The 16,101-nt window shown below is 37.4% G+C and overlaps 1 protein-coding gene across 1 annotated transcript in view; it reads left to right on the top strand.

Annotated features, from left to right (window-relative positions):
* LOC111184978 (ATP-binding cassette sub-family A member 17-like) overlaps positions 1-16,101 on the top strand; it is a 76,710-nt gene that overhangs the window by 39,287 nt on the left and 21,322 nt on the right. The window contains 3 exon segments of the mRNA XM_089895409.1: positions 1,143-1,293; positions 8,152-8,250; positions 15,421-15,583. Of these exon segments, the coding sequence (XP_089751535.1) occupies positions 1,143-1,293; positions 8,152-8,250; positions 15,421-15,583 (413 nt within the window).

Genomic DNA, 16,101 nt, shown 5'->3' with positions numbered 1-16,101 from the left:
GTCTCTCATAGCCCATAACTGATCTACCTGCAAACTCTGGTGACCTTGCTTTCTTCCCACCTCTACCACTTGTTAGCCTCCTGGTCCAGGCTGCCGTCCCTCTACCTGCATTATTGCAGTTGCTTCTAACCCACCCCTGGCCTCTGCCCAGTTGTCAGAATGAGTGTGTCACTCTTCTGCTCAGTCCACCAATGACTTCCTGTCCCACTGAAAGGAAAAGGCGGAGTCTTGGGAGTGGCCCAAAGGCCTTGCTTTGCCTGGTCCTATTACCCCGACCACATTTCCTAAAGTTCTTCAGCTGCTTTGCTCTGCTCCTGCCTCATGGCCCCCTTTCTTATCCAGCATACTGGGCCTGCTCCTTCCTCCGGGCCACATATTGTCATGCCTTCTCCTCTTCCTTAGGTCTTCAGTCCTTTTACAGATGTCACATTTTCAGTAAGGCCTTCCTTGTGACCCTGTTTAAAGTCACAATCCCCGATACTCTGTATCCCCTCCCCGTTCATCTTTCGCCTTAGCACTTGTCACTAATATACTCTAAATTTTACTTATTTATCTTATTATTTGTCTCACATCCCTTTAATGAAAGCCCCTTGAGAGTAGGGATCTTTGACTATTTGGTCCACTGCTATGTGCTCAGTACCTAGAAGAGTGCCTGTCACATCATAAGAGCTCAGTGAATGTTTATTGAATGAGTGCATTGCAAGCAGTGTAGTAACAAGTGTTACTAGTAATTTCTGAAAGAATGTTTAGAATACCATAAGGTATGTATCCTCAAAAACATAATTTAATTATGATAGAGGTATGCTTGTTCTTAACCTTAATGTTCAAGGCCCCTACCTACTAAGTTTTCACTTCCCCACATTAGTTATCACTTAAAGAGAGTGTTGCCCTTAATACAACCCACCTTTATTTTGCCTAGCATTGCTAAATGTGCTATTATCACCTCCCAACTATGGAGTAGAAGGTAAGACTCAAGAGTAGCATTATAGACCTTCAAAGCCAAGTTCACTGTGGTTTAAATTCAAGCCTGCAGGGCTCACCAGCTTCCCTGTCCTGTGGAGCTATCCTGTTCTAGGATATAGAATGCTAAATGTGACTAAAAAGGGTAAAACTGTTTCATGATCTTTTAAATGTTGTTTCAGGTGCAGGATATTATATGACTTTAGTGAAAAAACCTCACTGTAACATGGAGAAGATTTCTCATCTGATTTATCAACACACACCAAATGCAATTTTCCAGTCTAGCACTGGAGAAGAAATAACATTTATACTTCCTAAAGAGAGTGTGCACATGTATGCCATACCTGAGACGTCTGGAGTAATTGTTTGCATGTACTGAGTGTACAGTTGTCTCTCCTATCCCTGTCCTCGCCAAGGGCACTCAAAGCTGTAATGGTCTGGATCCCTAGGCCTTTGGTATTTCCTAGAAAGACACCACACCCCAGCCAGAGTGCACTTGAAAATACAGGACTCTGATCATGTTTCCTTCGCCTTAAAAACCCTTGATGGTTCCCAGTTGCCTTCAGGTTAAAATCAAATTCTTTAAGATGGCTTTAGAGGGGCCCTTGATTGTGTGAACTCTAATTACATGCACCCAAGTAACTGAGCTCAGATGAAGATTTTACTTGATTTTCCTTTAAATTACAGTTGACCCTTGAACCACACAGGTTTGAACTGCGTGGGTCCACTTATACACAGATTTTTTCAATAAATAGGTTACTATGGTACTACACTATCCCCATTTGGTTAAATCTGTGGATGTGGAACATTTGGATATGGAAGGCTGACTATAAAGTTATAAGTGGATTTCTGATGTGGGGTGGGAGCAGAAGTCAGCCCTGTAATTATCTCAGACCTCAGATTGGTTCCCAACACTTCCCTCTCTCCCTCTCCTCAGTCCTCATGTTGCTTTCAGAGAGGAATCTTACCTTATACTTCATTGAGAAAATAAACACCATCCAACAAGAACTCTATTTTATCCCTGTCACAAACCTACAAACTTGCTTGCTTCAACACCAGCTCAAGTACCCACCCACCTCACCTTCTCAAGAGTTCACTTGTTTGATAATTTCCTCTCTCATCTACATCACCAACTTCTCTCTCTTTGGGTCATTTCCATGAACATATTAGTGTGATCTGGAAAAACACTCTCTTGAGCCTACCTGTCTTTCCAGCCACCACTCCATGCCCTGCAACCCTGCACAATCAAAACTCTCTTAAAATGGGCTAAGCATGTTGCCTGCTTTATCTCATCACCCATGCATTACTTAGTCTACTTCACAGTGGCTTTCACACCCTTCCATCCAAACTGGAAAAATGCCTATTCAGATCTTCTACCCATTTTAAAATCAGGTTGTTTTTTCTTTGATATTGAGTTGAATGAGCTGTTTATATATTTTGGATATTAACCCCTTATCAGTCATATACTATTTGCAAATATTTTCTCCCATTCAGTAGTTTATCTTTTTGTTTGTCAATAGTTTCCTTTGCTGTGCAAAAGCTTTTAAGTTTAATTAGGTCCCATTTGTTTATTTTTGCTTTTGTTTCCTTTGCCTTAGGAGACAGATCCAAAAATATATTGTTACGATTTATGTCAAAAAGTGTTCTGCCTATGTTTTCTTCTAAGAGTTTTATGACTTCTGGTCTTACATTTAGATCATTAATCTATTTTGAGTTTATTTTTGTATATGATGTGAGAAAATGTTCTAATTTCACTCTTTTACATGTAGCTGTCCAGTTTTCCCAGCACAACTTAATTAAGAGACTGTGTTTTCCCCATTGCATATTCTTGCCTCCTTTGTTGTAAATTAATTGACCATAGGTGCATAGGTTTATTTCTGGGTTCTGTATTCTGTTTCATTGATCTATTTGTCTGTTTTTGTGCCAGTACCATATTGTTTTGATTACTGTAGCTTTGCATGATACCTCCAGCTCTAGACTTCTTTCTAAAAATTGCTTTGGTTATTTGGGGCCTTTTGTGTTTCCATAAAAATTTTAGACTTATTTGTTCTAGTTCTGTCAAAAATGTCATTGGTATTTTGATAGAGATTGCATTGAATCTGTAGATTGCCTTGGGTAGTATGGTCATTTTAATAATAATAATTCTTCCAATCCATGAACACAGTATATCCACCACTTTGTGTTGTCTTGAATTTCTTTCATCAGTGTCTTATAGTTTTCCAAGTACAGGTCTTTTATCTCCCTAGGTAGGTTTATTCTTAGGTATTGTGTTCTTTTTTATGTGACAGTAAACGGGATTGTTTCCTTCATTTCTCTTTCTGATAATTTGTTGTAAGTGTATAGAAACGCAGTAGATTTCTGTCTATGAATTTTGTATTCTGCAACTTTTACCAAATTCATTGATGAGTTCTAGTAGTTTTTTTGGTGGCATCTTGAGGATTTTCTGTGTATAGTCATTTTCACAATATTGATTCTGCCTATCCAAGAACATGGTATATTTTTCCATCTGTTTGTGTCACCTTCGAATTCTTTCATCAGCATCTTATAGTTTTCTTAGTACAGGTCTTTTGACTCCTTAGGTAGGTTTATCCCCAAGTATTTTATTCTTTTGATGTGATGGTAAATGGGATTGTTTCTTTAATTTCTCTTTCAGATCTTTCATTGTTAGTGTATAGAAATTTAACAGATTTCTGTGTATTAATTTTGTATCCTGCAACTTCACCAAATTCATTGATGAACTCTAGTAGTTTTCTGGTAGCATCTTTCGAATTTTTATGTATAGTATCATGTCATCTGCAAACAGTGACAGTTTTACTTCTTCCTTTCCAGTTTGGATTCCTTTTATTTCTTTTTCTTGTCTGATTGCTGTGGCCAGTACTTCTAATACCATGTTGAATGAAAGTGGTGAGAGTGGGCATCCTTGTCTTATTCCTGATCTGAGAGGAAGTGCTTTCAGCTTTTCACTGTCAAGTATGATGTCAGCTGTGGGCTTATCATATATGGCCCTATTATGTTGATGAATGGTCCCTCTGTATCCACTCTGTGGAGAGTTTTTATCATAAATGGATGTTGAATTTTGTCCAAAAGCTTTTTCTGCATCTATTGAGATGATCATATGGTTTTATTCTCTAGTTTGTTAATGTGGTGCATCACATTGATTGATTTGCCGATATTGAACCAACCTTGCATCCCTGGGATAAATCCCACTTGATCATGGTGTATGAACCTTTTAATGTATTGTTGAATTCAGTTTGCTAATATTTTGTTGAGGATTTTTGCATCTATGTTCATTAGTGATATTGGCCTGTAATTTTCTTTTTTTGTGCTGTATCTTTGTCTGGTTTTGGTATCAGGGCCTTGTAGATAGAATTTGGAAGCATTACTTCCTCTGCAATTTTTTGGAATAGTTTGAGAAGGATTTTTCTTCTCTAAATGTTTGGTAGAATTCACCTGTGAAGACATCTGGTCCTGGACTTTTGTTTGTTGGGAGGTTTTTTTTGTTTTGTTTTGTTTTGTTTTTATTGATTCAATTTCATTACTGGTAATTGGTCTGTTCATATTTTCTATTTCTTCCTGTTTCAGTCTTGGGAGATTGTACATTTCTGTGAATTTGTCCATTTCTTCTAGGTTGTCCATGTTATTGGTGTATAACTGTTCATAGTAATGTCTTATATTCCTTTGTGTTTCTGTGGTGTCCATTGTAACTTCTCCTTTTTCATTTCTGATTTTATTGATTTGGACCCTCTCTCTTATTTTCTTGATGAGTCTGGCTAAAGGCTTATCAATTTTTTTATCTTTTCAAAGAAACTGATCTTAGTTTTATTGATTATTTTCTATTTTTTGTCTTTATTTCATTTATTTCTGCTCTAACATTTATGATTTATTTTCTTCTGCTAACTTTGGGTTTTGTTTATTTTTCTTCTCCTGGTTCCTTTAGGTGTAAGTTTAGATTGTTTATTTGAGATTTTTCTTGTTTCCTGAGGTAGGCTTGTATCACTATAAACTTCCCTCTAGAACTGCCTTTGCTGTATCATGTACATTTTGGATTATTGTGTTTTCATTTTCATTTGTCTCCAGGTATTTTTAAATTTCTTCTTTGATTTCTTCAGTGACTCATTCATTGTTTAGTAGCATATTGTTTAGCCTCCAGGTGTTTGTGGTTTTTGCAGTTTTTTTCGTGTAGTTGATTTCTAGTCTCATAGTGTTTTGGTCAGAAAAGATGCTTGATATGATTTCAGTTTTCTTAAACTTACCGAGACTTGTTTTTTGGCCTGGCATTTGATCTATCCTGGAGAATATTCCATGTGAACTTGAAAAGAATGTGTACTCTGCTGCTTTTGGATGGAATGTTCCATATATATATATATATATATATATATATATATATATATACAGAGAGAAAGAGAGAGTCCATCTGGTGTAATGTGTCATTTAAGCCCAGAGTTTCCTTATTGATTTTATGTCTGGATGGTCTGTTCATTGATGTAAGTGGGGAGTTAAAGTCCCCTAGTATTATTGTGTTACTATCAATGTCTCCCTTTATGTCTGTCAATATTTGCTTTATGTATTTAGGTGATCCTATATTGGGTGCATATATATTTACAATTGTTATATCTTCTTCTTGGATTGATCCCTTCATCATTATATAATGTACTTCTTTGTCTCTTGTTACTGTCTTCATTTTAAAGTCTATTTTGTCTGATATAAGTATTGCTACCCTGGCTTTCTTTTTATTTCCATTAGCATGGAATACCTTTTTCCATCCCCTCATTTTTAGTCTGTGTGTGTATTTAGATCTGAAGTCTCTAGTAGGCAACGTATAAATGGGTCTCGTTTTTGTATCCATTCAGCCACTCTGTCTCTTGATGGGAGTATTTAGACCATTTACATTGAAAGTAATTATTGATAGCTTTGTATTTATTGCCAATTGTTAATTGTTTGGGGGTTGTTTTGTAGTTCTTTTTTGTTTCTTTCTTCTTCTTTTGCTCTCTTTCCTTGTGATTTGATGACTATCTTTATTGTTCTATTTGGATTCCTTTCTCTTTTTTGTGAGTATATCTATTACAGATTTTAGGATTGTGGTTACCATGAGGTTAATGTATAGCAAACTATATCTGTATATCTATATTTTTAATTTCAAGTTGCTGATCTCTTAAGTTAGAACGTATTTTAACAACCCTGCATTTTTACTTCCCCCCACCAATGTTTACTGTTTTTGACATCATATTTTACATCTTTTTGTTTTGTGTATCCCTTAACTACTTATTGTGGATATAGATGATTATACTACTTTTTTCTTTTAACCTTCCTAATAGCATTATAAGTGGTTGACTTAGTACCTTTACTGTATATTTGCCTTTACTAATGAGATTTTTCCTTTCATAATTTTCACATTTCTACTTGTGACCTTTTCTTTTTGCTTAGAGTAGTCCCTTTAACATTTCTTGTAAAGCTAGTTTTGTGGTGCTGAACTCTTTTAGCTTTTATTGTCTGTAACACTTTTGATCTCCCTGTTAAATCTGAATGACAGCCTTTCTGGGTAGAGTATTATTGGTTGTAGGTTTTTCCCTTTCATCATTTTAAAAATATTGTGCCACTCCCTTCTAGCCTGCAGAGGTTCTGCTGAAAGTCACCTGATAGCCTTATGGGAGTCCCCTTGTACATAACTTGTTGCTTTTCCCTTGCTGCTTTTAATATTTTCTCTTTGTCTTTAATTTTTGCCATATTAACTACAATGTGTTTTGGTGTGGTCTTCTTTGGGTTGGTCCTGTTTAGGACTCTCTTACTTCCTGAACCTGAATATCTGTTTCCCTTCCCAGGTTAGGGAAGTTTTCAGCTATTATGTCTTCAAATATGTCCTCAGTCCCTTTGTCTCTCTCTCTTTTCCTTCTGGGACCCCTGTAATGTGAATGTTAGTACACTTGATATTGTCTAAGAAGTCTCTTAAACTGTCCTCATTTTAAAAATTTCTTGTTTCTATTCAGCTTGAGTGATTTCCATTACTCTGTCTTCCAGTTAGCTGATCCATTTTTCTGTATTGTTTAATCTACTGTTGATTCCTTCTAGTGTATTTTTTACTTCAGTTATTGTATTCTTCAGCTCTGTTTGGTTCTTCTTCATATTTTCTAACCCCTTGTTAAACTTTTCACTGTGTTCACCCATATTTCTCCTGAGTTCTTTGAGCATCTTTAGGATAATTACCTTGAACTCTTTATCAGTTAAGTGACTTCACTTAGTTCTGTTTCTGGGGTTTTATCTTGTTCCTTCATTTGAAAAATATTCTTCTGTCACCTCATTTTGCCTAATTCCAGCTGTTTTTATTTTTATGTTTTTGGTAGATTGGTTACATTTCCTGATCTTGGAGAAGTGGCCTTAGGTAGGGGACATCACATCCTATGCATCCCAGCGGTGCATTCCTGTCTGGTCACCAGTGCTCTGTGCTCTACAGGTGTTTCCTATGTGAGCTATGTGTGCTCTTCTGTTGTGGCAGGCTGACTACTATGGGCAGTCTAGTAGGTGTGGCTGACTTCCAGTCCAGTTGTTGCCAGGCTCCCACAGAAGTTATTTACCTTCTCAGCACTGTCCTCAGCGAGCTGTTGAGAGAATTCACAGAGTTAATAAATGGAAAAGGGCTTAGAATGGCCCCTGGCATTTAGTAAGCACTCCAAAAATAGTACTGTTATTTCTTCTTGCTCAAAATAAAAGAGATTAATTAATATTTACTTTGTATCTGCAATGTGCTAGGTGTATGTTTGATTTATCCTTACAGAAAGTTGTGTTTTTTTGTTTTTTTTTTTTCTGTATGCGGGCCTCCCACTGTTGCGGCCTCTCCCATTGTGGAGCACAGGCTCCGGACACGCAGGCTCAATGGCCATGGCTCACGGGCCCAGCCACTCCGCGGCATGTGGGATCCTCCCAGACCGAGGCACGAACCCGTGTCCCCTGCATTGGCAGGCGGACTCTCAACCACTGTGCCACCAGGGAAGCCCCTTACAGAAAGTTTTTGAAGTAAATGCTGTTATGCTCATTGTTCAAGTTCAGAGTCATGAAGCTAGAGAGGGACAGAGTTGAGATTTGAACAAAAATATTCTAGACTCCATAGCCCATGCTTTTTCCTCTGTAGAAAGCCAATGGTGATAATGAGGGATTCACCTTCCACCTTTGAGGAATAAAACTGTTCTTCCATCTCAGGTTTGAATCTCTATTTACTGACTTGGAACTGAGGCAGGAAGAGCTGGGCATTGCCGGCTTTGGGGCCTCTGTCACAACTATGGAAGAAGTCTTCATTCGGTAAGCAAGTACAAAACTATAGACTCCAGGAATCTTAGGGTTGGAAGGGATCTTAAACATTGCCCTGTGCTTGACTCCTTTCTATAACATCCTCACTGAATGGTCTTCCAGCCTCTGACTAGTACTTCCAGTAATAGGGATATTAGTTAATGCAGAAAATATTGAATGTAATATCACCCAACAAACAAAATTTTAACATAAATTTCTAGGAATGAAAATCAAAAAAAAAATTATACCAGTTGGGATACTTTTGATTGTAAGTAACAGATAACCCACACTCAGCTGGTTTATTAGGAAGGTTTATTATTTCATTTAAAAAGATTTCCCAAGTTAGGGCAGCTCTGAGATTGGCTGATTCATCCACCAAGCTATTTGAATGTAATGAAGCAGGGATGCTGGCTCAGTGCTAGGAAGGCTTTGAGGGGGCATTCCAGGTAAACTACCCAAGAGGCCACACTAGGCCATAAAGTGGCAAGAAGAACAGGTGAGTATTTTACCCAGTCTGGTAATATTTGTCTTCTAAATGGAATATGTAGGCTATTTACGAGTATTACTTATGATATATTAAAATTTATATCTATCATATTTTATACTAGTCCTGCTTAGTCTATATGGCTTATTCTCTCCCTTTTTTGGATTATTTTTTCTCATTCTATATTTTCCTCCCTACCCCACACTAACTGGAAACTATATATTCTTATTTTAGTGGTAAGCCTAGATATTGAGATACATATATGTAATTTATCAAAGTCTCAGGTGAATTAGTATCTTTCCTCTGCTTCTGGAAAATACTAAGACCTTGGAACACTTGAATTTTATTCACACACATCCCACCATCACCAACTTATATACTATTATTATATATTTTAATTCTCTTTTTTAACTCCACAAAACATTATTGTTGTTTGGGGAAGACAATGGTCATTTAAATTCATGTACATAGTTAGCTCTTTCTGTTTTCTCCTCGTGCTTCTCCAGTAACTTTCCTTCTGCCTGCAGTACATTCTGTATCACGTCCTTTACTGTTTTTATGCTGGTGCCAAACACTCTCAGTTATTTTGGTCTGGAAATGATTTTATTTCTCCCTGATTTTTGAAGGATATTTTCCTTGTCCATCCTTTTGCATTTATTCTAACTGTAGCCATATATTTTAGGTGTATTTCTTATAAACAGAATATAGCTGGAGTTTAAAAAAACATTAATTTGTCTATCTTTACTTTTTAAATAGAAGCTTTGGTCCTTTACAACTAATAAAAATTCTAATTCATTTGGTTTTGAATCTACCATGTTATTCAGTGTTTTCTATTTATCCCACCAATTCCATATTCTCTTATTTCCTTTCTGGTCTTTTGGATTGATTTAGTGGGTTTGTTTTTTTTTTTTTTACTTTATATTTTCTCCTCTGTTAGTTTAGAATTTGTAAGTTATTTTGCTGTTCTCTTGGTGGTTATCCTAAGATTACAATGTGCATTTTTAACTTATTAAAGTTTACAATAAACTAGTACATTTACCACATTCCAGACAATGCAAGGTACATAGCACACTTAAATTCCATTTATTCTACTTACAGAGATATGTGCTATTTCGTTCAACTATTTCAATTCTGTGTATTTTTAAAAACCCATAATACATTATTGTTTTTTGTGCAATCGGTATTCATTTAAATTTAGCACATATTTATAATATCGCTTATATGTGGAATCTAGAAAAATGATACAGATGAACTTATTTGCAAAGTAGAAATAGAGACACAGAAATAGAGAACAAACCTATGGATACCGGTGGGGGGGGGTGGGATGAATTGGGAGATTGGGATTGACATATATACACTATTGATACTATGTATAAAATACATAACTAATGAGAACCTACTGTATAGCACAGGGAACTCTACTCAGTGCTCTGTGGTGACCTAAATGGGAAGGAAATCCAAAAAAGAAGGGATATATGTATATGTGTAGCTGATTCACTTTGCTGTACAGCAGAAACTAACACAGCATTGTAAAGCAGCTATACTCCAATAAAAATTAATTTAAAATAAATTTAGCACATATTTACCCTTTGCATTTTTCTTTAAACCTTCATTCAGCCTTAAGCTTCCATCTAGAACTGTTTTCTTCCTGCCTAAACAATATCTATGTCCTTTAGCGCAGATTTTCTGGTGATAAAGTCTCAGAGTTTTTGTTTGCCTGAAAATATATTTTTGGCCTTCGTTTTTGAAGGAATTTTTCCTTGATATAGAATTTTACTTTAGCAGGGTTTTTACTACAATGTAACTACTACAATGTAATTCTATTGTCTTCTTTTTTTTTTTTTTTTTTGCGGTATGCGGACCTCTCACTGTTGTGGCTTCTCCCATTGCGGAGCACAGGCTCCGGACACGCAGGCTCAATGGCTCATGGTCATGGCTCACGGCCCCAGCCGCTCCCGTGGGACCGGGGCACGAACCCATGTTCCCTGCATCGGCAGGCGGACTCTCAACCACTGCGCCACCAGGGAAGCCCTATTGTCTTCTTTTTAAAACAGATTTACTGAGGTATAATTTACATACTGTAACAGTAATCAGTAATTCATACCATGAAGTTTGATGGCTTTTAGTAAATTTACAGAGTTGTGTGACCATAACCAAAATCCAATATTAGAACATTTTCATCACTCTGAAAAGATCTTTCATGTTCATTAGCAAACATTCCTTGTTCCCATCTCTAGCCCAAGGCAACCACTAGTCTACTTTCTGTCTTTATATATTTACCTATTCTGGGCATTTCATAAGAATGGAATCATTTGGATTCATATGTAGAAAATCATATAGTATGTATTTTATGTCTGGCTTCTTTCACTTAGAAGAATTTTTGGAGGTTCATTCATGTTGTGGTGTTTATAATAAATACTTGTTCTTTTTTATTTCTGAATAGTACTCTATCATATGGATAAATCACTTTTGCTTATCCATTCCATTCTATTGTCTTCTGGCTTCCATTATGTCCACTGATATCTCAGCTGCCAGTATTATTATTATTCTTTTAATGCAATCTGTCCTTTACCTCTGGCTGCTTTTTTTTTTTTTTTTTTTTTTTTTGGCGGTACACGGGCCTTTCACTGCCGCGGCCTCTCCCACTGTGGAGCACAGTCTCCGGATGTGCAGGCCCAGCGGCCATGGCCCACAGGCCCAGCCGCTCCGCGGCACGTGGGATCCTCCCGGACCAGGGCACAAACCCGCGTCCCCTGCATCGGCAGGCGGACTCTCGACCACTGCACCACCAGGGAAGCCCTCTGGCTGCTTTTAATATTGTTTTTTCTTTGTTTTAGGTTTTCAACATTTTTACAGTGATGTGCCTTTGTGTGGTTTTCTTTGTGTTCCTCTGCTTAGGATTTTTACCACTTTTCACAATGTGTTTGCTGATATTGGTCAGTTTTGGAAAATTCTCAACCAATCTCTCTTCTGGTCTTTCCTCTCTTTCCACTCCTCCTGGGACTACTACTTATGCATGATTTTTCCCTTTCAGGTGCTCATGTCTGTTATACTCTTTTTTTGGCTTGTATTCATTATCTATTGCTGCATAACAAATTACCCTAAAACTTAGCGGCCTTGAAACAACAAACATTTATTACCTCACAGTTTCTGTGGGTCAGGAGTCTAGGAGCTGGTAGATAAGTGGTTCTGGCTGAGGGTCTCCTGGGAGGTGGTTGTAGTCAAGCTGTTAGCCAGGGCTGCAGTCTCTAAAGGCTCAACTGGGGGAGGATCCACTTCCAAGTTCACTCCTGTTGTTGCTGGCTGACCTCAGTTCCTTGGTATCTATTGGCCTCAGTTCTTCACCATGTGGGCCTCTTCCCAGGTTGCTGGAGTGACCTTGTGATATGGCAACTGGCTTCCCCCACAGCAAGTGATCCGAGAAAGAGAGAAAACGTGACCAAGATGGAAGCTACGTTCATTTTGTAACCTAATCTTGGAAGTGACATTCTTATCACTTTCGCTATATTCTGTTCATTAGAAGTTAGTCACTAGGTCCAGCTCACAATCAAAGGGAGGACATTAGCACAAGCAACAGAAGGAAAATAAACAGGTAGAACTACATCAAAATAAAAAAGCTCTGCACAGCAAACAAAATGATCAACAAAATTAAAAGACAACCTACTGAATGGGAGAAAGTATTCGCAGACACTTATATGATAAGGGGTTAGTATCCAAAATATATAAAGAATTCATACAACTCAATAGCAAAAAAGAAAAAACAATCCAATTTTTAAATGGGCAAAGGGCCTGGATAGACTTTTTTTCCAAAGAATATATTCAGATGGCCAACAGATACATGAAAAGGTGTTCAACATCACTAATCATTAGGGAAATGCAAATCAAAACCACTATGAGATAACACCTCACACCTGTTAGAATGGCAGAGAGACTGGAGATAACAAGCTTTGGCCAGGATGTGGAGAAAAGGGAACCCTTGTGTTCTGTTGGTCGGAATGTAAAATGGTGCAGCCACTATAAAAACTGATATTGAAGGTTCCTCAAAAAATTAAAAATAGAGGGACTTTCCTGGTGGCGCAGTGGTTAAGAATCCACCTGCCAATGCAGGGGACACAGGTTTGAGCCCTGGTCCAGGAAGATCCCACATGCCACGGAGCAACTAAGCCTGCACGCCACAACTACTGAGCCTGTGCTCTAGAGCCGACGAGCCACAACTACTGAGCCCACATGCCACAACTGCTGAAGCCCCGTGTGCCTAGAGCCCATGCTCCACAGCAAGAGAGGCCACCGCAATAAGAAGCCCACGCGCTGCAATGAAGAGTAGTCCCTGCTTGCCACAACTAGAGAAAGCCTGAGCACAGCAACGAAGACCCAATGCAGCCAAAAATAAATTAATTAATTAAAAAAAATAGAACTACCATATGATCCAACAATTCCACTTATGGGTATATATCTGAAGGAAATATACTCACTACCTCAAAGAGATATCTGCACCCCCATGTTCATTGCAGCATTATTTACAACGGCCAAGTTGTAGAAACAACCTAAGTGTCCATCAGCAGGGGAATGGATAAAGAAAATGTGATTGATAAACACACACACACACACACACTATTTGGCCATAAAAAAAATTAAAAAAAGAGGAATCCTGACACTTGCAACAACATGGATAGGCCTTGAGGGCATTATGCTCAGTGAAATAAGTCAGACACAGAAAGACAAACACTGTATGATCTTACTTATATGTGGAATCTTAAAAAAAAAAACACCTCATAGAAACACAGAACAGATTTGTGGTTGCCAGAGGTTGGAGGTAGGGGTGGGGGAATTGGGTGAAGGTGGTCAAAAGTTCTAACCCTCTAATCACTTGTGTTTTTTTCCCATGGCAACCAACCCCCATCCTTTGGTGCTTTCCAAAAGTCACCTATTAACATAACAAAAGACACTTTTATGGCTCTCATCACTTAGAAATTTACAAGGATTTTAGGTGCTCTATTCCAGAACCAGGACAAAGATCAAATACATATTTCTTATTATCAATCACAATAATCACAAAAGGTAATAAAAACTTCATTTCCTCATGATTTGGCTACATTTTACTATTATCAGTGCTCTTGAGGTTATTTTTACATCTACTTACATCTGTATGATGGAAATGTTATGTTGATAATTTGAAATCAATCATGGTGAGAGTATTTACAACATGGAAATTGATAAACACTATAAATTGGGGTTGAATTTATTGCTTTGATTGTCTAGATTAAAAAAGTAATGACTGAGAAAATGTTAATAGTGTGAATTAAGCTTAAAAGTATGTCATATCTGAAGCAATTTCATTAAGAATAGAATTTGAGGAAATACTCTTCCAGTATTAAAAAAATGTTACTCAATCCAACAAAAATGTTGCTCACCTCATGGATGAATGAGTGAAGTTCTGACATACATCTTTGTTGTTTCACTTTTATCTTAATCATTAATGTTACTTAAACCATCAACCAATGTTCTTGTCAGAACTACAGAGAACCACACACTACTGCCTCCCGCCCGCAGCCACATAAGGGCACCACCCTGAGAGCTGACCCTCCTGCCCCAGTCCAGCCTTCAGACAACTGCAGCCTGGCCAATAGCTTGACTACAGCCTCAGGAGAGACCTTGAGACAGAACCACCCAGCTGAGCCACTCCCAAATTCCTGACCCACAGGAACTGCGTGAGATCATAAACGCTTACTGTTGTTTTAAGATGCTGGGACCTCCCTGGTGGTCCAGTGGTTAAGACTCCATGCCCCCAGTGCAAGGGGAGTGGGTTCAATCTCTGGTCAGGGAACTAAGATTGCACAAGCTGTGTGGCAAGGCCAAAAGATTTTAAAATAAATAAATAAATAAATATGCTAAGTTTTGGGGTAATCTGTGTCACAGCAATAAATAACAATTAATTCACTGTCTTTTGCAGAACCGTACTAGAGGGAAAATGAGTCACCAGTTTACTGGATTATATTGTTGTGACAAATTCCCAGCAGTAGAATAACTGGCCCAAAGACTATGAATAAAAATATGTTTCTTGACCTAACAGTTTGCTGCCAACAATGAATACATCTTTTTGCCTTGGTGTGTGTGTGTGGTGCGGGGGGGGGGGGGGGGGGTGCCAAACTTTTTCTTAAAGGGCCAGATAGTAAGTACTTCAGGCTATGTAGGTTTAGTGGCATAATCAAGGGTATTATGTAAGTCACTTAGATAACCATCTAAACATGTAACCATTTAAAAATGTAAAATCCTTTCTGAGCTGGATTTGGCCTACTGGCCATAGTTTACAAACCCCTGTCCTAGAGCATCAGCAATGCTGCATTTTATAATTTATAGTTTTGGTCATAAAATAGATATTAGTGATATTTTTGTTTTAATTTGTATGTGGTATCTTTTAAGGAAAATAATGAAATCTATTTATGCTAGTGTTGCCTCAGTTATTTGGAAAAGTCATTGGTCAGTTAATTCAGTTCTTATTTAGTGCCTATTTAAGAATTTTCTAGCCATTATATACTTGCTAGCAGTATGGAATCTTGGTGCAGCTCTTTTTGCTCTCATTATTGTCCTAACTTATTTTTTTTATATCTTACACAACTTTCATTCTTTAAATCCAAACAAAATGAAATGTGTTGTGATTTTGAGAATTTTTATTTCTTTTTGTTTCTGGTTTGGTTTAGGGTTAGTAAGTTGGTAGATTCCAGTATAGATATGCAAATCATCAAGCTTCCCTCCTTCCATTCTCACCCGCTGGTTAGCAGAGTTCCTGTTAATAGAATTAAACGTCTTAATTCAAGGATTTTCTCAATACAGTCCAGCCTACCAATCCAACCAAACACTGGGGTGAGCAAATATTTCAAATGCATGCAAGAAAGCAGATTTTTATTTCATTCTTGGAATCATGATATTATTCTGTCAAGAAGTATATATCAACCTTTAATAGGGGCTTAAGAAAAAATGTGCAGATTTTAGGCATAAAAGATTGGCTCTGCTGGGTTTCAGCAGTACCATGCTCTTTGCTCCACTTCAAAGTCAGAATGCTGGTGTTTTCTGACTAGGATCAACACAATGGAAGGGAGTATCAGAAAAGATCTAGAAAAGGTCGTGGCCATTCCTTTCACCAGGAAGAAGAAAGAATAAAAGCATTAAATCTACTGGCCAAAAACCATACTTTATCTTTCTTTTTAATTTTTCACTGTGAAACAGATCATGTATTGTACCACCTGGAATTCAAATTTTTAAAAATATATTCTTATGAGGTACATGGACATTCTTTTAATGCTTAAAAAAAGAATATTGATATGCATTTTATATAGTGGTCTTGATTTAGCTATCTATAAGGTATGTTGCAAAATAATGAG

Source organism: Delphinapterus leucas, chromosome 15, assembly GCF_059928025.1.
Source record: "Delphinapterus leucas isolate spDelLeu-1000000601 "Yukka" chromosome 15, BTC_Dleu_Yukka2, whole genome shotgun sequence".
NCBI lineage: Eukaryota > Metazoa > Chordata > Mammalia > Artiodactyla > Monodontidae > Delphinapterus > Delphinapterus leucas.
This window is presented reverse-complemented; position numbering and strand designations above follow the sequence as displayed.